The 22,344-nt window shown below is 38.9% G+C and overlaps 2 protein-coding genes and 2 gene segments (V, D, J or C); 3 read left to right on the forward strand and 1 right to left on the reverse strand.

Annotated features, from left to right (window-relative positions):
• Nucleotides 1–1,809: 1,809 nt before the first annotated feature.
• Nucleotides 1,810–3,099, forward strand: LOC128616884 (uncharacterized protein F54H12.2-like). The gene has a single exon (XM_053639741.1). It carries the CDS (start codon nucleotides 1,810–1,812, stop codon nucleotides 3,097–3,099), a length of 1,290 nt encoding a protein of 429 aa, XP_053495716.1.
• Nucleotides 3,100–9,742: 6,643 nt separating this feature from the next.
• On the reverse strand, nucleotides 9,743–11,192 carry LOC128623533 (uncharacterized). Its single transcript, XM_053650635.1, has 5 exons — nucleotides 10,946–11,192; nucleotides 10,731–10,796; nucleotides 10,598–10,645; nucleotides 10,317–10,502; nucleotides 9,743–10,203 (listed from the first exon to the last, which is right to left on the reverse strand). Exons 1-5 carry the CDS (start codon nucleotides 10,962–10,964, stop codon nucleotides 9,743–9,745), a joined length of 780 nt encoding a protein of 259 aa, XP_053506610.1. The 5' UTR covers nucleotides 10,965–11,192.
• A 7,742-nt stretch (nucleotides 11,193–18,934) lies between these two features.
• LOC128623540 (Ig heavy chain V region 3-6-like) lies at nucleotides 18,935–19,698 on the forward strand. The segment is given in 2 exon segments: nucleotides 18,935–19,107; nucleotides 19,187–19,698. Coding segments are annotated over 2 exon segments (360 nt in total).
• Nucleotides 19,699–19,835: 137 nt separating this feature from the next.
• LOC128616893 (Ig heavy chain V region 914-like) lies at nucleotides 19,836–20,492 on the forward strand. The segment is given in 3 exon segments: nucleotides 19,836–19,851; nucleotides 19,965–20,036; nucleotides 20,130–20,492. Coding segments are annotated over 3 exon segments (429 nt in total).
• The last annotated feature ends 1,852 nt before the right edge of the window (nucleotides 20,493–22,344 follow it).

The following is a 22,344-nucleotide window of genomic DNA, read 5'->3' on the forward strand; positions in this document are numbered from 1 at the left end:
ATTGATGTGTCCAAAGAAAATGAATCTGCCGTGTATAAAAACCTATATGGATCTAAAGACGGCCCCGGCGCAACCCCTAAATTTAAATATAAAGTTGGCGACATTGTTAGAATTTCTAAAGTAAGAGGTCCGTTCACAAAAGGTTATAAAGAAAACTACACGCACGAGTTCTTCACTATAACAGAATGCATATCACGCGAACGTCCCGTCTATAGGTTGTGTGATTATGACGGCGATGTCATCGATGGTGTTTTTTATGAAGAGGAATTACAAAAAATATTTGTGAACAAAAACAAAACATTTAAAGTGGAAAAAATTTTAGACAAGAAAAAACAAGGTCGAAAAACAATGGTTTTGGTTAGATGGCTCGGATGGCCCTCAAAATTCGCATCGTGGATCGACCAGAAAGAATTGGTCGATGTACAGAACCCATAAAAACAGACGAAACCTCGTAGATGGCACACATTCGTGTAAAAACCAACCATGACTGCTGGTGGTTTTTATGTAACGCTTCCCTGTAATGCCTCAAGGACCGTTTATCCGGAAAATAGTATCTCGTGTTATACAACTCGATTATCAAAAACTATCAATCTAAAAGGAGAATGGCAAGTCGGGTTAATCGAATTTGAATATCCGCTGTCGTGGTACACATTTAATGAGGAAGATGCTACGTTCATTTTCAACTATGGTGAAACAACGAAGACTGAGAATCGGGTCACCGAATATAATATTGAAGGCAATATATCAAACGCATCTTACAGGTTAAAGACTGGATATTATGACGACGTCGTTTTTTTGATCAGGGAGATCAACGCGACTCTCACACAACGTGCGAGTCTCGGCTATGACCATGTTAAAAATAAAATTTTTCTCAAAGGCCCCCCGAAGACATCGCTGACATTTTATGGAAAGGTGGCCAACATTTTAGGATTAAAACCGGGAGTTGCTATTGAAACTACGGACCATGCTGTTGAAAGATCTGGCATGACTTATGCACCTTTTCAGGCTGATATTAACGCGGGGTTTTACAGTATGTATATTTATACCGATATCATAGAATACCAGACCGTGGGGGATTTCTACGTGCCGCTACTGAGATGTGTACATATAGAGGGGGAGAACCACAAGAATGTTAGTGTTAGATACGACACCCCACACTACGTATCGGTTAATAAATCGTCCGTCAGTGAGATAACCATACAGGTGAAAGACGATCAAAATCGAGACGTGCGCTTCAGTTACGGGAAGGTGTGTGCCAAGCTGCATTTTAGGCCTGTGAAACAATTTGTTTAAAAAATAATCATAATGGCATATTTCAACAATCACCACACAGACCCTTTGCGTTATGTCCAATATTACCAGAATCAAGCGGGGAATGGGCTCCCCGGTTATGCAGGGGGCGGAGTTATGTACGGAGCCGGGTTAGGGGGTGTGTTTAGAGGTCTCTTTAGAATGGCCATTCCTTTGCTAAAACGCGGTTTTAGCATAGCCAAACCACATCTTAAATCAGCAGCAAAAAACATACTAAGCGATGTTGTTAGCAATACATTATCGCATACGTTTAATAATAATAACAACAACAATAATAACACTCAAGATGGATCCGGACTAATGGTGATGGCTCGCAGTAGAACATCTAAACCGCCAGGGACTCGGAGGAGTGGCCAAACGACGAAGAAAAGAAAACATAACACCAAGAAATCGTCAGTTGTAAAACGCAAGCACAAGAAGACGCCAACCAGCTCTACAGCAAAAAGACCAAAGACCTGTGTTAAAACAATATTTTAGACCATGTCTTTACTACACAATATGTCAGAAGAATGTTTAAAAACCGAGCTGGACCTATTCACAGTACCATTAACACAGACCGTTATTGAAAAAAATACATATATAGAAGTACCACCGTTGTCAGCAATATCAGAAACATCACCTCTGGAGTTTTTTATAGCGGGGACTGGAGAGGATTATGTGGACCTAAACAACACCCTGGTTTTTTTGCGTCTCAAAATCACTAACGCAGACGGCACAGACATAGCAGACGGAGCCCCCGTGGGGCTTATTAACTATGCTGGATCTACGATATTTTCACAAGTGGACGTGTCGCTTGGAGACCGTCTCATATCACAAAGTTCCAACACATATCCTTATCGATGCATAATAGAGTGTCTCACCAATTATGGAAAAGACGCTCTTGAAACGCTGTTCTCAGCGGGGCTCTTTTACAAAGACACGGCCGGTCACATGGACGTAACGGACCCCGCTGGTGGTAATAGAGGTTTGACCAAACGAGCTGCATTTACCAACGCCAGCAACGTTGTTGAACTACTGGCCCCCATTCACAGTGACATATTCTTTCAAGAAAAACTAATGCTTAACGGCGTGGACATTAAAATTCGCATGACGAGGGCGAAAGATGAATTCTGTTTGATGAGGAACGACGCTGTGGCCTATAAACTAAACATCGTGTCAGCTTCACTGTTTGTGAAAAAAGTGTCGGTATCACCAGGTGTGAGATTGGGGCACGCGCAAGCATTGCTCTCGACGCCAGCCAAATACCCCATCGACAGGGTGTGTGTGAAAAACTTCTCAATCCCTGTAGGCTCACGTGTTTGTAATCAAGAAAACTTGTTCTTAGGAACCCTACCAAAATCCGTTGTTCTGGCTATGGTTGATAATGATGCGTTTACAGGCTCGTATGATAAAAATCCGTTCGCCTTTAAAAACTATGACCTAGAATTTTTGGCAGTTTATCTGGACGGCCAACAGCACCCCGCTAAACCTCTGCAGCCTGAATATGGAAGTGGCTCTGCGGTACGCGAATTTTACCAGTTAGCGCTGGCTTCTGGAAAGCATCTTAAAAATCAACCTCTAGCTATTGATAGGGAGGATTTTCTGCATGGGTATACCCTTTATGCGTTTAATCTCACGCCGGACGAAGACTGCAGTCAACACGTGTCGCTTATCAAGTCTGGGAACATTAGGCTAGAAGCACGTTTTAGACAACCTCTACCCCGAACGATCAACTTAATCGTTTATGCCATATTTGACAGCATCATCGAAGTGTCAAATCGCAGACAGATCCTGGTTGATTACTATTAATAGGCAGAATGGACACCATCCAGCTTACGGCAATAATGGATAAGATCTCGTGTAACACCCATTTTCTCGGCGTACTACCGTGTGACCACCTACCAAAAGCCCCCTTGAGAAAATTACCATCCATGGTGATAATCAACACGCATCCTTCAGGACTCCCGGGTGAACACTGGCTAGCCATCTACATAAACGAGGTCGGCGTGGGTTGTTTTTTCGACAGCTTTGGTAATAAACCAGATGACAATCGTTTTCCACAGAATATCAAAAACTTTTTAAACCGAAATTCTAGAGTGATTCAACATTCAGCAGTACAAGTCCAAGATTTTTCATCAGAGACCTGCGGGCAGCATTGTGTGTTTTTTCTCTATCACATGGTGAAGGGACATGATTATGACCGAGTGCTGAAGATGTATACCGGCGATTTTATTAAAAACGACAAGATGGTGTCAGCATTTATGAAAAAACTAAAACTAAAAAAAGGTCTTTGTAATGAAAATGTTTTCAAATGTATTCGTTGTGTTCAGACAGGTGAAATGTTTATGTCTAACACTAGATATTTTCAATAAAAACAAAGAAAAGAGATTTCTTCTTCTTTTTTGACTCTTTATTATTATTATTATTAACATCATTATTATTATTATTGTTATACAAACACCACATACAGCAATACAGATAATAACAAGATCATAAACAAAAGAAAACTCATGGTTTAAAAACGTAGCCACTGACTCGTGTCAAGAGTGGGTGATTTGAATACAGGGCCATCTGAATAATTTGATTTTGCTGATGGTGTGCTCGGAAGTATTTTCTGCTTTTTACGCCTCTTAGACGAATTGGTTATAGGCGAAGTCGATTTGGTTTTGAAAGATTTAATTGCGTGTCTGACATAATGGTTTGGCACCGTTGAGTATGGTATGTTTAAAGTAGCAAAAGCCTCCAGAAATTCGAGCCAGCCGACAGGTCTTCGGGCATCGGAAATCTTTTGCGGATCCGTGATGCCTTTAACTAAATCGAGCATATGTGAGCCGGGAATAGTTCTACCCTTAAACACAAACTCCCCCGAATCGTCCCAAGATGTGACATCTTTCATTTTAGACATCTTATCTAAAATGTAGCGAGCGTTTTTTACACTCCTCTGCGGAATATTCTTCAAAATATCCGCCGCTACGTTATCTAAACCGTCCTGGTGGTTTACGCCGGGTGGCGCAGACGGCTTTTCTTGTTCAGGATGCTCAGTCTGCATAGTCGTCAATGTTAATGTGCTGATTTCACGGTCCCCTTGTCTAGCGACTGTTAAAAAGCGCTGTAAAACGTTTGTGTACAGCTTCGCTTTTTCATAACTGTCCAAGTCAGAGCGGTGCAAGATATTTCTTATAGCAATGTCCAAATCATTCTCCACGATTTGTTGAATAGATTCGCGTGCTGTCCCGGTCTTTAGTTTGTCCAACTGGTGCTGCGGGACTAAAAACATTTTCTCTGCGTGCTCCATTCCCTCTGTTATCTAGATGCAATCAGGCTGGAGATGAAAGGGATAGCCACGCTTAAGAGCGGTAGAAGAAACCCCCCCTGTTGATTTATCACACGTCTCTTTCTTTTAACACCATCAATCTTATCCGCTACAAATTTGATCACGCTTTTCCTTTTTCTGAGCTTCTGGTATTGTTGAGATGTGAGAGGTATATTGCCGTAGAGAACGTTAAGAGCTACTTCACACAATGTCGCAATGAGCTCGTCTGTGGCAGTTTGTAAAATAATCCGTCTTTGTTTGGGTGACGCTTTTAATAATATTTTTAAAAGCGGCAGGTTTCTACAAAGTCTGGCAGACATATCGCTATCTTCTTTTCTGGAGATATACCACAGGGTGTGGCGCAAGTAAATCTGTTCTGAGCCGATAGTGTTCGGGAGTTTTTGTTTTATAATCAATCAGCAGATACCCGAAAGGCTTGCTGGTTGCGTCTCGATAACATTCCATAAAAAATTTTGTGTTGCCGGGATACATTTGTCTTCCTAGAACACTGACTTGATTAGCATCTCGGGGATTTTTAAACAACATTAGATAATTTGTGTTTAAACTGATGGTCCTACTGGATTTCCCTTGGCAAAATAAATTCTGCACAATATAAATAGCGCTAAGATTTCTATGATGTACATATTGGGTAAAGACCTTCTCCACTTCGTTGCTCCCGCTGGCCTCTTTCATCAGATCATCGAGGATTAACAAATTAACAGCGTTGGCCGGAAACAGAGCATCATCATTCAGAGTCTGTGGTAATCCTTCAACAAATTTTATTTTGTACATTTTCAACAATTCATCATACAACGGTTGCCAACAATCATAAATATACACAATATTTTCAATTTTTTTTTAAATCAAATGTACAGCATTTTGCAACAACATTTTTACAAAATATGACTTCCCCGAGTTTGAAGGACCGCTTATCACACACGAGAAAGGGTGATGTAATCGGAAATCAAACCCCTCTGTGTCTCGCACACCCCTATGTCCAAAGAGATTGTCAGAAGCCATATGGGATCGTTGTGAAATCTGGGAGCAGTACGCGTTTGTTGTACACAACCTTAAACTTTTTAACAACTGACCTGTTGTGTAGTGTGAATTGTTTTTTATTACGTACAATGGTATCTGTGTATGCCAGTATATGACGACTATTATCCTCCCCCACGACGTAGTGATCGACAAGTCCAATCAGGGTGTCTAATCTAATGGCTTTTGAATTTACTGCGTTGAGCGTGACACCTTTGGCTTTCATGCAAACCTTACCCTTCGCAGTGCGGTAGCCGTATGTTGTCGGGCCGCCTGAACAAAATTCTACAATATGATCACCAGCTCCAACCTCGTCAGTTAAATTACCGAGATAGGGGCCCAACGGAGGTTCCCAGTCGCCCTCTCTAGATGTAAAGATCACACTGTCTGTGTCACTGTACAACAGCCTGTCACCCAATTTGTCCATTAATTCGTAAAGTTCTAGACGGGCATGAGCTGTTGTGAAAGCCCCAAGAAAGATGTTGATGTCGCGAGTCTGCCCCCCTTTCCCATCCGCATAACACCACTGAATTAGAGCCACGCTGTCTGAAACGAAGGAAAAGTGTTTAACATCATACCCGTCACCGAATATGTGCTGTGTAAATTGTTCCGGATCCGAAATTAACTCTGTACACGGCAAGTTTTCACGCATGGAGAAACGACCCCAAAGTGAGTTCAGCAGAAGTTTGTTAATAGAACGCCGTGCTGGATTGCGACTTATCTTACCGGCGTCCATCTTAATCCCCTCTTTCTCAAAGTAGTCTGAGATGTAGGATTCCTTGTCTGCGTCTGTCATAACGTGTGCGGGGAAACCGCTGGCCTCTTGTTTATATTGTAAAAATGTTTTAACATAATCACAAAACAAAGTTTCTGACCGTTGTGGAAAATGCCACACCTCGTCCACGTTCGTTACAATATAACCCTTTTCCACACCTTTCAACAGCTCTATGCTGACCCAACACCCTGAAATAGCTCTTTCCTCATCAGTATGACCACACGGGTCTGTCTGATTCTGATGTTCGGCGCATGTACGACAAAGTGGAAACATAAGCTTACCACCGGTCCTATAGGGAAGGACGGGGTGAAGCAGTTTTCGCGGTGGCAGTACTGTAGCCTTGACAAACCCATAATAATTTTCAAGAGGTTCAAAATCCTTGAAAATTATTTGTGGATGTCCTATGGGGTAACATTTTTTGGCCTGGCAAAAGGGGTACAAACTTGTAAAGTCGACATATCGTATTTTTTCACTATTGTGGGCTTTGTGATACAATTTGTACGCGTTAGTACGACCACCGAATAGCGCGTTGCGTGGTTTCAATCGTTCAGGATGTATGTAAGTGGACATAAACGCCATTACAGCGACATCGTTCTGTTTAGCGTTATTCCAATCACATTCCCACATCACCTCAACATCGAGACCATACGCCTTTTCCAAAATTTCGACCTTATCATCAAACTGTCTTCTGAGCAAACCGTAGGGCACTTTTGATAACGGATGTAAATGGTTTGGGTTATAACGACATTCATGCCCGTGAAACATGCATCCGTTGAATTCGAAACCATATTTGACACCATCCTTTTCATAATAACCATCGAGATGATATTTTCCAATCACCATCTCTCCATGATTTAAAGCGTGCTGAATGTTCACGCCTCGTGTTGTTTTGACATATTCAAGCCATTCAATGGAAACGGCTGAATATGTCTTGTTCTGATTTGTGTATGCATTGTTATGGGTCAGAGCTAGTGTGTCTTTTGGTAGGTAGTGGGTTTTATACACGGCCATGCAGCACGCTGCTAAAGTGGTGTATCTGAATGGGTCGAGTTTGGTACATTGTATGAATTCGTCACGGTACTTCATGCATGCCTCACGGAGCAAAACGACATCGTTCTTGCCGTACATGGCGAGCTCTTTTTTTAAATCAAAAACCTTACCCGACACCGTAACATACCACTCATCAAACAGAGCCCTCTCTTTGTCAGACATTGTCTCATAGCCGTAGAAATGCTTATCAGGGTATGGGCCTACGTAGTCTTCATTTTCGGTTCTATTGAACAGATGTGGAAAATGACCTTTCTCAGCACAGGTTAGATTTAACGCGGCGGATGTCATGGACAGACGCATAGGGATGAAAGAGTAGCTATCGATGAAACGTTGCTTGAATGTCTTATCATACATGAAGATGATCCGACAGCCTTGCATAGTAATTTGGAGTGTTAGCCCTGCTTTTGCAAAATATTCCAATAGTATAAAATTGTCAAACCCTGAAGCGTTGTGTGCAACCCATGTGTAATTCTGATAATGAGGCTGTCTAAACTTTTTAACAAGTTGATCTATACAGTCTGTACCAGCGGCTGTGAACTCTTCCCCTTTAAATGTAATGGCGCATACGAAATTTGCCACGTGTTTACCGTCCGTGTGTTGTGTCTCAAAATCATAATAAATGTATTTGTCGCTAGGTGGTTCCATTTTTATCGGCTGTATGAAACATTGGTGTACTCCGTCATTAACCAACTCAGCTTTACAATGGATACAGTGTTCTGCAGGGCACACATGTTTTTTTGGTACTGCTCCGTTGACGTGATATCGCCTATTACATTTCTGACAGTATTTAGTGACATCACACTGAGCGTACTGTTGTCCTGTTTGCGTTTGTTTATGCGCGTTGTAACAGTAGGTTGATCTGCAGTACCGCAAACAATCGTGACATTGCCTCGTTTTGCCAGCGTATTTATGACAATCAGGTGCATTACATACATCGCAAACGTATTTACACCTGTGGTCTCTGCGGCTAGTAAAACCACGATAGCAGTATTCGCACACGTATGGTGTACCGATGAATGCTTTTAGGTTCTTAATCAAGAAATAATGTTCGTTGTGTAAATACAAGAACACGGTCTTATTATGAGGCTCGTCATTGTTCGTAAAGTGTTCCAACAGACCAGAACATGTCCTATGGAACACCACTATTTTAACATGTAACAACCGTTCAAACCGTGTGATGTCATTAAACCCTATCTTTTGTTGTACAGAATACCCTGCAGTTTTCTGTAGAGACGCTGCTAACGACTCGAGTTCACCACATGACGCATGCGGTTGTAGAAAATGGGACAGACAGATCGCAAAACACAGATTGTTAGATATGTTGTTGGGACAGAACAGATTCATTCTGTTTCTGGCAATCACCTCGTTATGAGCTAAATCACGTATCTTTCGATAAGCGCCACCGTGTTTACCGCGAGCTATACCATCTAGACATTCATCAGCCCGTACGTCAGAATTACTCTGCATAATGTTCTCTAGTTGTTGTGTGAATATGTGCAAATCGTAATCGTTATCAGGTGACAAGACAGCGTTAACGTCAGAGGGTAGACTAGGACCTCTCAAGGTAATGTTGATTAAGCCCCCATCGCCGGCCAGCAGTCTGGAAAACGACACTATTTCAGACATGATATCATGCAGAAATATAGCGTACGCTGCCAGGTCTGGAGCGGTTATCACACGCATGTTTATACGACGACGTATCTCCAAACCATTAAATCTGCGTCTCGGTACCACCGTATAATCACCAACAGACCCACCCTCTCTTACGATAGACTCAATAGCGGCTTCGGATAACCCAAAATTTGGTTCCGAAGGATTAAACGATTGACTGTCCGACCCGCACCCCACCTGCTGTGAATTTGAATCGCTGTCTAACAACGAATTTGAACCGATGTCTAACAACGAATTAGGCAGCGGCTCTGTTTGAACCTCAGCCATTGATCTAACAATGTTTAATAAGTCCAACAAAGTATCGGTGGTAGACTGCTGTCTATTCAGATCCTCCATTGTCCGAATTAAACCCTGTAACGTCTCTGTATTGCAACGCTGTTCAAAAGTACACAGACCATCGTCGTCGCATCTTCTAAATTTAATTGCAGCTCCCAGATTACACGAGTTTTCACCACACCGCTTTGACATTTTTATTATTGAAACAAAAACTAGTAAAAATCACACACAGTAAACCAGATACACACCAGCAAATAAACGCACCACACACACACACACACACACACACACACACACACACACACAGGGGTATAAAATACTTATTGTACAACTCACCCGAGTTTCTTGTTTTTAACTAACTGTACAAACTGTTTTAACAATTCCGCCGTCAGGTGTTGATTGTGATCAACGCGACGAATGTCCCCAATAAGACGCCTCTGGTTTGCTATGATTTCTTTATGTGTGATGGTATGTTTTTGTAAAGTTTCCACAAGACTTTGATTATAAAGACGCTGATTCTTCTCTATAATGTCCAGACGCTCGGTGACGCTGGCAAAAGTCTTTTCAAAACCACCAATACGGTCCTCGATGGCCTTGAACCCGGTTCGTATCACCTCCGCCGAGTCTCTGTTATTGTCTATAACATCAGTAGCATCGCGACCAAATGCTTCTTGGTTTGAAGGCAGATCGTCTCCGGGAACCGGGGTAAATACACATGCGTCCCACGAATCTAACAGCTCCTGATTCCAGTTCAAACAAGAGTCTATAGTGCTCGGTTCATTCACAGCTGACTCTGTTTGGGGAAAAAAAAAACACAAAACATTGCTTAGGATACCGGCACTAATTAGGATGATGAAACACTCTTTAAAAAAATAAAATAAAAAAATAAAAATACATGCTACACACCGTCTGTCGATCGTGGGGGAGATCTTGATCGTTTACGTTTAGACGTTGCGACACCCGCGCTGTGGACCTGAGCGACTGTTTTACGCTTGGCTTTTCCAGAGCTCGTTGGTATACCGCGTTCAGTGGAAACCGCAGCACTATTTTTGAACTCGGGTGCAGCGATCTTGTCTACAAGATTTGACAAGCCTTGAACAGTAAACAAACGAACACAATACGTAAGAAAACATCTTAAACCACTTTTTAAACATAACAGATAAATATCTCGTTATTACAGATCTTACCCAGCACGGGGTTTTCAAACCTGACTCGCGGGACTTCTGTGTTCGACCCTTTGTGAAAAAAGAAGTAAAATCATTAAACACATACACATCATACATAGGATCGAACAATTATAAAGAATAACAACGCACGTACCGCTTGCCTTGTTCAGAAACCTGATTTCGTCTACGATGTCCGGGATAGACACAATATCATCATCACCTGTAGCGTTAGATACCTGTTTTATTCACCACAATAAACCCATAAATTAGTTTATAAATAAAAACATTCTTAACTATGTGTAATAACAATAATAATAATAATAATAATAATAATAATAATAATAATAATAATAAAAACAAAACACTTACTGTTACGACAGACAGCCATCTCCTCTTTGAAGTATTCTCAAAAATAAAATATAAAGCTTTAGCGGTGAGTTAAAACGAGAATCGACGATTCGCCTAAAATTACACAGCGCTCTGATACACGGCCGCGATCTTAGAGACTTCTGCGTAACTGACCCTACTTTTAAACATAAAGCATACCTATTGTAGGGTGTGTCGTAAAGCAATTAACACCCCCGCAGACACTCATTATCATAAACAATCTGTAGGATCACACCACGACCCCCCCTAGTCATAAAAAACTCTTTGGTCAGGAAGAAACAAAGGGCCATAAATTAAGCACTCCTAGAGAAACGCAGGCCTGTCAAGGACGAGGCCATAAATTAGCCCTCTAGTTCTACCGCCGTGATTGACATTTTGACAGAACGTACTGGCTACGATGAAAACATGTGAATGGGTGTGTTTAGAGAGAGAGAGAGAGGCGTGTCTGAAAACGCGTATGTGTGGGCGGGGTTTAGCGAGAGTGAGGCTTCTCCGTTTAACTTCATTACTGCTTAACACAGCGACTGGAAGACATCTCTGGAAAATACTTCTCTCCTAGTTTAAACATTACGGAGATTCTTTTAGCCAGCACTTTAACATTTTTACCTCGTAAGGATCTTTGTTTAGAAGCCGTGTAATAGGTGCTATTCTTTTTAAACAGCTCTTTTAACCATTTTTACCTCCTAAAGTTTTTATGTGTTTTTTTTTTTTGGAAACCTAGTAATACGGATTCTTTTTAAACAGCTCTTTTGATCATTTTTTACATCCTAAAGGTTTGTGTTTAGAATGTATGTAATACAAACGATTATTTTAAACAGATTCTTTTTTAAACAGATTCTTTTTTTAAAAAAGACGCTTTAACTCCTAAACTTTTTATTCAAAGGTAAACCGGGAATCCCTAAAAAACATAATCAACAATGGTTTTCATTTATTTCACAAAACAAATATTCTACTCATATATGTACACATTCAAACATCATGCTTTTCTAACATTGTGTTTACACAAACGAAATAACGCCACAAAGTAACACAAACACAGCCCCATATTAAAAACATTATTTCTTTTCAGACGTATTTCAACCCACCAAAAACCAAACTCATTAACATAAACACCTTTTGTTGGGAGGGGGGCTATTCCCCCCAACACACACCTCTCCACAACACCCCCAGACACAAAGGAGCCAGATTGACCAGCTGATAAACTCCATAGGGTTACCCCCCTCACCACCCCTACAGACCTGCCAGTCAGGGAAGCACAGAGGGTCATAAATTATCACACACAACACTTTGATTGACAGTTTGACAGAAAGTGTATGATATAACTACTCACGTAGCTAATGCTAGTCATATTTAGCAGTGTAATTTGAATATCTACTCTTTAGTTTACCGTAGAAGTGGATAAGAAGGAAAAAGTTTCATTTGACAAACCTGCTCATCTAGTGAGGGCTTTTCATTTGTGCTATAGGAAAGATAAGCATGATTACATTTCTGCTTATTCATGTAAACCTCAACTACATTGTGTAATCTAATTTCATGTATTGATACATTTTTTTATTTTATTTTTTAAAATCTTTTGTCATTCGCACACGTAGCCTTCTAGCTCCACAGCCTTTGGACTGTGAATAGTTCTATGGTAGAGATCAAAGTAGTAGACACAGAGTGTTTATTTTTTGTCTATATTGCTCATTTCATTCAGTGCTTTAACGTCTATAAATCCTGCAGAGATGTTACGTATGAGATTTGTAATGTAAATCACACTGGATTTTACTTACTATTGTTATAAAACTTAAAGGCAGTCATTTTTTTTTCTGGTTTAAAAGACTGCATTCTACTGCAGACAATCTATATGGAGAAACGTAATTTAAAAAATGATTGTCAACTTAACAACTTGTGTTCATAATTATGGTAATTTAGTACATAACACTTAAATTCCTTTAAAAATAATGTGAAAATAAAGTGTATTTGTGTGTGTCATATTTTTGTTTGGATGTCTGTGTGTAATACACATGGCCATTCCATGTATAGTAACATTTGTGTCAGGAATGGATGGGATCCCGATTTAACATAACCAATAACGTTTGTGTCACGAAATGTATGTGATCCAGATTTAACATAACTATATATATTTTTATGACCTACCTCAGAGTGTTAGAAAGAACATGTGTGCAACGTGTGTGGGGTGGAAAACATATGGCCGTACCCGGTATGGTAACGTTTGTGTCACGAATGGATGTGATCCAGATTTCTCATAACTATATATATTTTTATGACCTATCACAGAGTGTTAGAAAGACCATGTGTGCAACGTGTGTGGGGTGGAAAACATATGGCCGTACCAGGTATGGTAACGTTTCTGTCACGAATGGATGTGATCCAGATTTAACATAACTATAAATATTTTTATGATCATGACCTTTGATCTAGATATAGAGAGTTAGAATGTGTATCTTTTTGATCTTTGACCTATACCTGTCAAAACTAAGGGTACGTTATATACAAACTATTTCTCTCTACTGGAGCTGAGGAAGCAGCTGTACTAAAACCACACACATTTTCCACACAGCATTTTATCAAACAAGTCATTATTGTTTTGATTTATGAAAATGATGAATATGATCCCCTCTTACTGTGGTTAATAAACTGCTCAATTACAATTCTTTATATTACAAACCAGAGACAAATGAATGTGTATTATACTCTGTAATGTTTTCTTGAAGGATGTGCTGTGTTACTGCTGCATTCAGACTCTCTAAAGGCCAGGTGATATCATTTCTGATCACCCATAATGTCTGTATCTGTTTATTGTGCGTTTGACTTTAACATCTTTAATGAGTTTTATTCCAGTTCTCTAAATTACTCTGATAAATTGCATCTAAATCTCCCCATCTGCTGATATGACAGAGCACAGAAGTTGTCTCTTTTGTTACCTGGAAAGTATGTTTACTCAATGCAGTCCTGCATTTTTAAAACACCCTGGATGTGACGCTACATTCACACTCATTAACACACAGGGGCAATTTACATTAGCCAATTCACCTACCAGCATATTTTTGGGAGGTGAGAGTAAACTGGAGAACCTGGAAGACACCCACACAGATACAGAGAGAACATGTGAAACTCCACGCAGACAATAACCTGAGCTCAGGATCAAATTTGGGACCCTGGAGCTGTGAGCCATCAATGCTACACACTGCTGAACAATTATCCAAATCAAACTGTTTTATTTCAGTTGGTAAATCCAAGCTGTTCTATAGTTATCCTGGATAACCAAATCATCACAACGGCTCTGCAAACTCTGCAACAAAATACAGAAAAATACCTAATTTTACAGATGCATTTGTTTCACATAAGTATTTAGTTTGTTTTGGTTTAACAAAAGTTATGAAACGAAGCCAAGTATAATATAAAACATGAAAGCTTCACACATCCACATACACAAGCTTGTTATACATGCTTTAAAGATAGTAATAAAATAAAAAACACAAAATATGGAGATTGTAACTGTTTGAAACAACTAGACATTGAACAGTCATAATCTCAATGCTTGGTCAGAAAAAATATATATTTTTGCCTCACTAATATCAAATTACCTACATTTTCCCTCCCATATACAACTCATATTGCTGTAATTGATGATGTTTTATTTGAATATCAGAGTATTTCTTACAGTCTATAACTCCTCTAGGGGCTGGACATGCAAACGAGACTTTCCGTTTATAAGCACAGACTCCAGCTGCATTATTTCCACTTAGTTTAGACTTTTTTCAGGAACGGCCATGCAACCACAAATCATTAACTGTTTCATTTTGATATTATTGACCATAACCCGTGAGTAACATATTTGTGCATGTATCACTAATATAAATTGTGCAGTTATGTAAGACTGTGAAGTTATGAAATGTTTTTGACAGGTTGTGTATGTCAGACACTAACCGAGTCTGAGCCGCTGGTCATTAAACCTGGAGAATCTCATCAACTCACCTGTACCTACTCTGGGATTAGTGATAGTGATGCAGCTATATCGTGGATTAGACAGGCTCAAGGAAAAGGCCTTGAGTGGATCTCATTCATTTCTGCTCCGAGTGGTAGTACTAAACAATACTCTCAGTCTGTTCAGGGAAGATTCACCATCTCCAGAGACAACAGCAAGAAGCAGGTGTATCTGCACATGACCAGCCTGAAGACTGAAGACACAACTGTGTATTACTGTGCTCGGAGAACACACTGACACAAACAGCTGCAATGCTGTACAAAAACTTCACATTCACTTACGGCTTCATTTATTTGAAGTGAAGCTCAAATATTCACACCAGAGTCACACATTCTGTCTAATTCACACAGTTCAGAGTTAAATAAATCCACAGAGCTTCATACTGTGTGTATAAAATGTTCAACTTCTATTTCAAACTTTCATTCAGATGAAAATGAGGGTGTGTGCCGTTCAGATGGATTCTGGAATTTGTGAATTTACCAGTTACATCTGGTTCAGCACAGACTGTAGATTCATGCAGCCTATCAGTGACAGTGGTGTCAGATGATTACACAGAGTGACACGACCCTTAAACCTGATCTCCATAACATGTCTTAGGCAGTGACTGAGAAGGTGGATGTGAAACCTGACTTCATCAACATGAAATAAGCACTTCCTCGCTGTATCAGTTAAAGCCTCTAAAGTGCAGACTAAACCAGAATGAAAATGATTTGACTGCATAGGGCATTTTACATTGCACAGTTTGATTATAATGTTAAATATAGAACCCAGATTTAATGTCACCAAAAAAAAAAAAAAAATTAGCTACATGCTGTTCTGAAAACACTGCAATATTTCACTGTGTGAGAGTGGCAAATATGGAAGCTGTTATTCACAGCAGTTACTGTATTTTAACAGCCTCTCTTCTAGGTCTATAAAATAAAACTTAGAGTTTACATTTACCAGGAAATTTGTACAAATGAGAAATATCTGTCTTCATGTAATTCTCTAGAGTGGGATGTGACAGGAATTAACAGCTTCAGAGCTGCACTCAACACAGCTTCTCTGTGATATTTATGCAAATCTCCACCACCTCTTGTAATATTAGCACCATTCTTATCTAGAGAGGAAGCGGTTCTCATTAGTCCTCCTTCAACACAAACATGTTTGCTTCAGCTCCACTGCTGCTGCTGGCTCTTGCCCCCTGTGAGTGTTTGGATTTAAGCTTTATTACTTCATCTGATCCTTTCAGTTCAACATGTGAAACTTTTATTTTTCAGTTTTCACAGCTGTGTTCTGTGCTACTGAGCTCCTCCAGCCACACTCAGTGGTTATAAAGCCAGGAGAGACTTTAACAATCACCTGTAGAGTATCTGGAGCTTCTATCATTGATAGCAGCAGTCACTATGGAACAGCTTGGATTCGACAACCTGCAGGGAAAGGTCTGGAGTGGATCAACATTATTTATTATAATGGGAGTATTAATAAGAAAGATTCACTTAAAGACAAGTTTGTCATCTCTCGAGACACATCCAGCAGCACAGTAACATTAACAGGGCAGAACCTGCAGACTGAAGACACAGCTGTGTATTACTGTGCTCATGAACCCCAGTGAGACAGATCAACAAAATCCCTCACAAAAACACCTCATACAAAGTCCTATTAGAACTTATGAATGGAAAAATTTGAACGTTATAACAGAATGATCACAAAGACAACACTTTTCCATCCAAATCTAAATGGAAGATGAACAAATAAACAAATAAATAACTTAAATGACAAATTCAGTTATTTTTATGAGTAGTTTGTAGTATAGATTTGAAGCAGTCTGCCAACAAAGCCATGATCTCCAACGTTGCTACACATTCTACATACACAGTCAAAAGGTTTTAATATTTGGATTTTATGTTTTATGGGGTGATGATACCAAATTAAATTTGATTATTTTTCTATAACAACTCATCCTGAAGTGTCTCTAAACCTGAAATTAATCAACACCTCAAAATTGAGGTTTCAGTGCAGCAGTATGAAGTCATTAAGTTGTACTTCACCTGATAATCTGTTTATACTGTGAAGAACCAGGTTTATCAAATAATAAAGTAGGTACAAACAGAAATAACAACTGTGTGAGTCTTTATATTATTGAAATTAGTAGCTGGTAAAGAAAACTTTTCTATTATTAAAAAGCCACATATCTTCCATAAGATTAATCTCATCCCCACAACTTAAGTATGTTTTAAATACGTTCTCTTCCCATCATCACCAGATATGCAAATACAAGCATCAGGGCTGGATATCACTCTATTTATGAGATGTGATGGTCTCTGTTAAACTTTGGAGAACAGAGAACACCCCAATACAAACGACACACACCATGTTCTCTACATCTCTACTGCTCCTGCTGGCAGCTACTTCCTGTGAGTGCTTTATCAAATTCGTTCATTTACTACAATAACAATAAATGTGCAGCATATATTGTGTGAGAGATCACCATGTGTTTTCCTCCACAGATGTGCATGGTGAGGAACTGACTCAGCCTGCTTCCATGACAGTCCAGCCAGGCCAGAGTCTCTCCATCAACTGCAAGGTTTCATATTCAGTTACAAGCTATGATACAGCTTGGATCCGACAACCTGCAGGAAAAGCTCTGGAGTGGATTGGATACATCAGTAGTGGTGGGGGTACAGCTTACAGTGACAAACTGAAAAATAAGTTCAGCATCTCCAGAGACACTGCTACTAACACAATAACAATTGGAGGACAGAATCTGCAAACTGAAGACACAGCTGTGTATTACTGCGCAAGAGACTCACAGTGACACAGAATAGTGGATTCCCCTTACAAAAACTTTGAGACATGTTAGAGACATCTTCTCAATATAACTAATAAACCATCTCAGTCACACTTTTATATTTTATCCAGAGGAATGAATTTTTAAAGTTTGTATGGTTTTAAACACACAAATAGTCATTTTTAAATAAAATATACATTGTTCAAGGACTGCTGATTTGAACCAATATTAATCTCTCTTTGTATAGAATATTTAATAAACAATTGGAATAAATGTTTAATCAGTAGACTAAAGAATAATAGAGATTATTTCAAGCTGTGTTGTGTTTAACACACAGTCTGTTCTCACAGTTTGAGGTGCAATATTTAAAACAGCTGAAGGAGGCAGCAGAACTCAACAAATCAAGTGAACAAAAACTACATCCAAACTGCATTCTCATGAGACTTCAGTGTTACTCATTATCAGATAAATATCTGGATTTTGTATTTTTATTTTAAATGATAGTTTTACTATTTGTTTGATGTACTGTATGATTTTTGTGCTCTCCTTACTTAGATAGTAGTATTTTAAAAAGCAAAATAAAGTAAAAATGTAATGACCAAAAAAACAGATAAAATATCCATCCTACCCTTCTTTACCTACAGTTATCTGCAGGTTGGTAACAGTAACTTGTCATGGTAGCGCCAAATGGAGTAGAACTACACTATCCATCATCCCCAGCACGTTACATGCCTCACTAATCACTTTCACCTGTGTCTCCTTCTGCCTTGTTAGCAGCAATATTTAAGTTATAATTCGTCAGTGTCTCACTTTCAAGTTTATGTTGTAATTGTTGTTTGTCAATATGTGGCTCTCTCTATCATATCCACATTTCATGTTAATGGGTCTAGTTTTCTCAATTTTGTTTGTACTTTACACAATAAATTGTCTGCACTTGTATCCACTACCTGTACAATTCCTGACACTCCAGTATATCACATGTCCTAATCCATGATGATTTTCCTATAACACACCCCCAAGTATTTTACTCCTTACTTAATGTGGTTATATAGTAGTGTCTTCTCTTCATATAAATTCACCTGAAAACATGTCTTAAACTTCTCATTTGTTGAAACATGAAAAAAACATAAAAATAAACATGACACAATGTTCCATATTTTCTATATTTAAACTCACAGATTAGAGATGTTCAAGAGATGGGTAGGTTTTCACATGTAGAGGGATCCATCATGTTGTGACACTAAGATAAGGAGTGTCTCTATGCAAATGTCCATCCTTATTATATATTTAAGCAGTGAAGACCAAGAGCTTGTACTTATTCTGCTTCAACACACAACATGATCTCTACATCCCTACTGCTGCTGCTGCTGGCAGCCATACACTGTAAGTGTTACATTTGGCATTACAATGGCTTTGGGACACATTTTTCTTTTACGGCATTAAAATAACTTTTCTTTAACAGGTGTTCACTGTGTTGAGCTGATCCAGCCTGGATCCACAGTATTAACCCCTGGTCAGTCAGTGTCTCTGACCTGTAAAGTGTCTGGATATTCATTAACAAGTACCTACTGTACACACTGGATACGACAACCTGCAGGAAAAACTCTGGAGTGGATCGGATGGATATGTTATGATGGTAGCACTGCCTACAGTGAGAAACTGAAAAGCAGGTTTCAGATTTCCAGAGACACGTCCAGCAGCACAGTAACATTAACAGGGCAGAACATGCAGACTGAAGACACAGCTGTGTATTACTGCGCTCGTCAACCACAGTGAGACAGATCAACAACATCCCTGTACAAAAACACCTCATACAAAGTCCTATTAGTCCACAAGTACAACATTACCTATCAAAGTCTAACTATAAAATCTAATCAGACAAATCACAACAAAGAGTTTAAAGTTATTTTTAAACTTTTATAATGTAGATTTAAACCATATTTCTAATATAGTAATGCTACATCTCTAACATTGCTGCTTATTATACACACCATTATAATCACATCACTTACAAGAACTTGTTATACTGTAGTATTTTTACCTAACAATAATCACCTCAACAAATTAGAATTTATGTGATCAGGTGTGAGAAAGTGTGAGAGCATTTTGCCATGACTTTTAAAAGAGGTATAATTTTTCCGTGATCACGAGCCCAAAGTCCTCAAGCATAAATAATAATTATCATGCTAAATTTCAAACAATTCAATATGTTATTGAAAATTATAGCATTTTATAAAGAGGCATCTGTTCCAATAAAAATCCACACACCACGTTCTCTACATCTCTACTGCTCCTGCTGGCAGCTGCTTCCTGTGAGTGCTTTATCAAATTCATTCATTTACTACAATAACAATAAATGTGCAGCATATATTGTGTGAGATATCACCATGTGTTTTCCTCCACAGATGTGCATGGTGAGGAACTGGCTCAGCCTGCTTCCATGACAGTCCAGCCATGCCAGAGTCTCTCCATCAACTGTAAGGTTTCATATTCAGTTACCAGCTATACTACAGCTTGGATCCGACAACCTGCAGGAAAAGCTCTGGAGTGGATTGGATATATCAGTTACAATGGGGGTATAGCTTACAGTGACAAACTGAAAAATAAGTTCAGCATCTCCAGAGACACTGCTACTAACACAATAACAATTGGAGGACAGAATCTGCAAACTGAAGACACAGCTGTGTATTACTGCGCAAGACTCACAGTGACACAGAATAGTGGATTCTCCTTACAAAAACTTTGAGACATGTTAGAGTTCCTCTCAATGTAACTAATAAACCATCTCAGTCACACTTTTACTTTCTTCCACTGGAATGAAGATTAAACTTCAGCTTGTGTCATTTCAAACACACAAAAAGTAAAATCCATCAAATAATTGCATAAAAAATTATGGTTAGTGGTCATTTTGAACATTCATTATTTGTTTCACTTTACAGAATATTTAATGAACAGTTAAAATAAATATTTATTTGGTAGATATAGGAATAGAACAGCATGTCTCCAACAGTTTGTTGTGTTTAACACAATCTGTTTTCACAGGTTGAGGTCCAATACGTTCAGAACACAGTAGAAGGCAGCAGAGCTCAACAAATAAAGTGGGGGGGAAATCCCCTGCAGGTTGAAATTCCAGTTTTGTCAGCAAAATATGGGAATTGTGGCTCTGGCAGTTCTTCAACAAATAAACTAACAGGCTTCCCAGTCCCAATAAACACCTCTAGTCTCAACCAGATTTCCTGCAAGATTTCTAAAAACAAACAAAAACATCCTCCTATTTGTATTAGTATCTGTTCAGAACACATTATCAGTTCATTCAACAATGCTACACGTTCTGTTAATTTTTTTTAAAAAAAAGCCATTAAATAATTGTGTAAATTGTACAGGATCTAAAACACGTTAGAATGAGCGTCTCTCTGTAAACCTTGCAGCTTGAACTATTGTCAGAGCCACTGTTAGATAAATGTAGCACCTTCTGACCACAGCACCTACTATTTTATTAAGAAATGTTCATTTTGAATGATAAACTATTTATTTGTTGTTGTTTTTTTCATGCAGTGTTCATAGCATCTTCACAAAATATAGTAGTTGATGATGCATTTTATGCAGACCCTTCACTCATGTCTCTTACATTAGGGAGGTTTGTGTGTGTGTGTGTGTGTGTGTGTGTGTGTGTGTGTGTGTTTGTGTGTTTGTGTGTTTGTGTAGTGAGGAGAAGGAGAGCAGCTGAGTAGTTTATATCACTTTAGCTTTATACCATATACAGTTAATCCATCATTAATAATATGCCATTCCATTCCAAAGCTTTTGTGGAGGTTGTTGAATCTGAGCTGTGTAAAGTGGATGGTGGAATTAGTGATAGAAGCGACACACACTCAGCTCAGTACAAAACACACATCCGCAAGAAGAGAAACAAAGTGTAAATGTTTTTGCACCTATAGAGGGCAGTAGCTCACTTCTACTGAGGTAAAACTTGTAAAACCTTCTTTTAAAGGAAACATTTTCTGAAACTAGAAATGACACAAGTATTATCTCTCAGAACTAGGAGCAGAAGGATCCTCTAAATAACAACAGTAGTAACACATCCAACACATCAATTCAGACAGCTTATGTAAATATAAAATACATGTAAATTATAACCTCCATTATATAGACATTGCCTTAAAAATATATGCAAATTAAACATTTACATTAAGTATTCTCATGTTGAATGAAATTGTTCAGTTGTTAATTGAAGTAAAATATCTGAGGTTATTTATTCATTATTTAAAATATGTTCATTAATAATTAACAACCATCTCTAAAGTGATGGAAATGAATAAATCAGAACTTTGAAGGTTACTTGCATGTACAACAATTATTAAAAACAATCACTAAGCTGAACTGGCAAACAGTAAAATGTAACATCGCCCTCATCCTTGGCACATGCAAAATCAGCCTGTGGAGGTTCATATTATAGATCTGACTCTACTGGTTAAAAGGAATTCTATGCAAATCCATCCCATTATTATTTGCTCTGCATAAAAATCAGCTTGTTGCTCAGATAAAGCTCATATCATCAAACTGAATTACAGAACTTCTAAACATCACAGAGTTTGATTATGGGGCTAAGCGTCATTCAGC

Source organism: Ictalurus furcatus, chromosome 2 (genome assembly GCF_023375685.1).
Source record: "Ictalurus furcatus strain D&B chromosome 2, Billie_1.0, whole genome shotgun sequence".
Classification (NCBI taxonomy): Eukaryota; Metazoa; Chordata; class Actinopteri; order Siluriformes; family Ictaluridae; genus Ictalurus; species Ictalurus furcatus.

What these genes read in the sequence shown, in the direction of transcription:
- LOC128616884 (XM_053639741.1), top strand. Translation starts at nt 1,810, where the DNA reads ATGTCAGAAGAATGTTTAAAAACCGAGCTGGACCTATTCACAGTACCA.
- LOC128623533 (XM_053650635.1), bottom strand. An exon ending in GTTTGAAAACCCCGTGCTGG is followed by an intron (nt 10,503 to 10,597) that starts GTAAGATCTGTA and finishes TTACTGTTCAAG; the next exon opens with GCTTGTCAAATCTTGTAGAC. An exon ending in TCCCCCACGATCGACAGACG is followed by an intron (nt 10,204 to 10,316) that starts GTGTGTAGCATG and finishes TTCCCCAAACAG; the next exon opens with AGTCAGCTGTGAATGAACCG.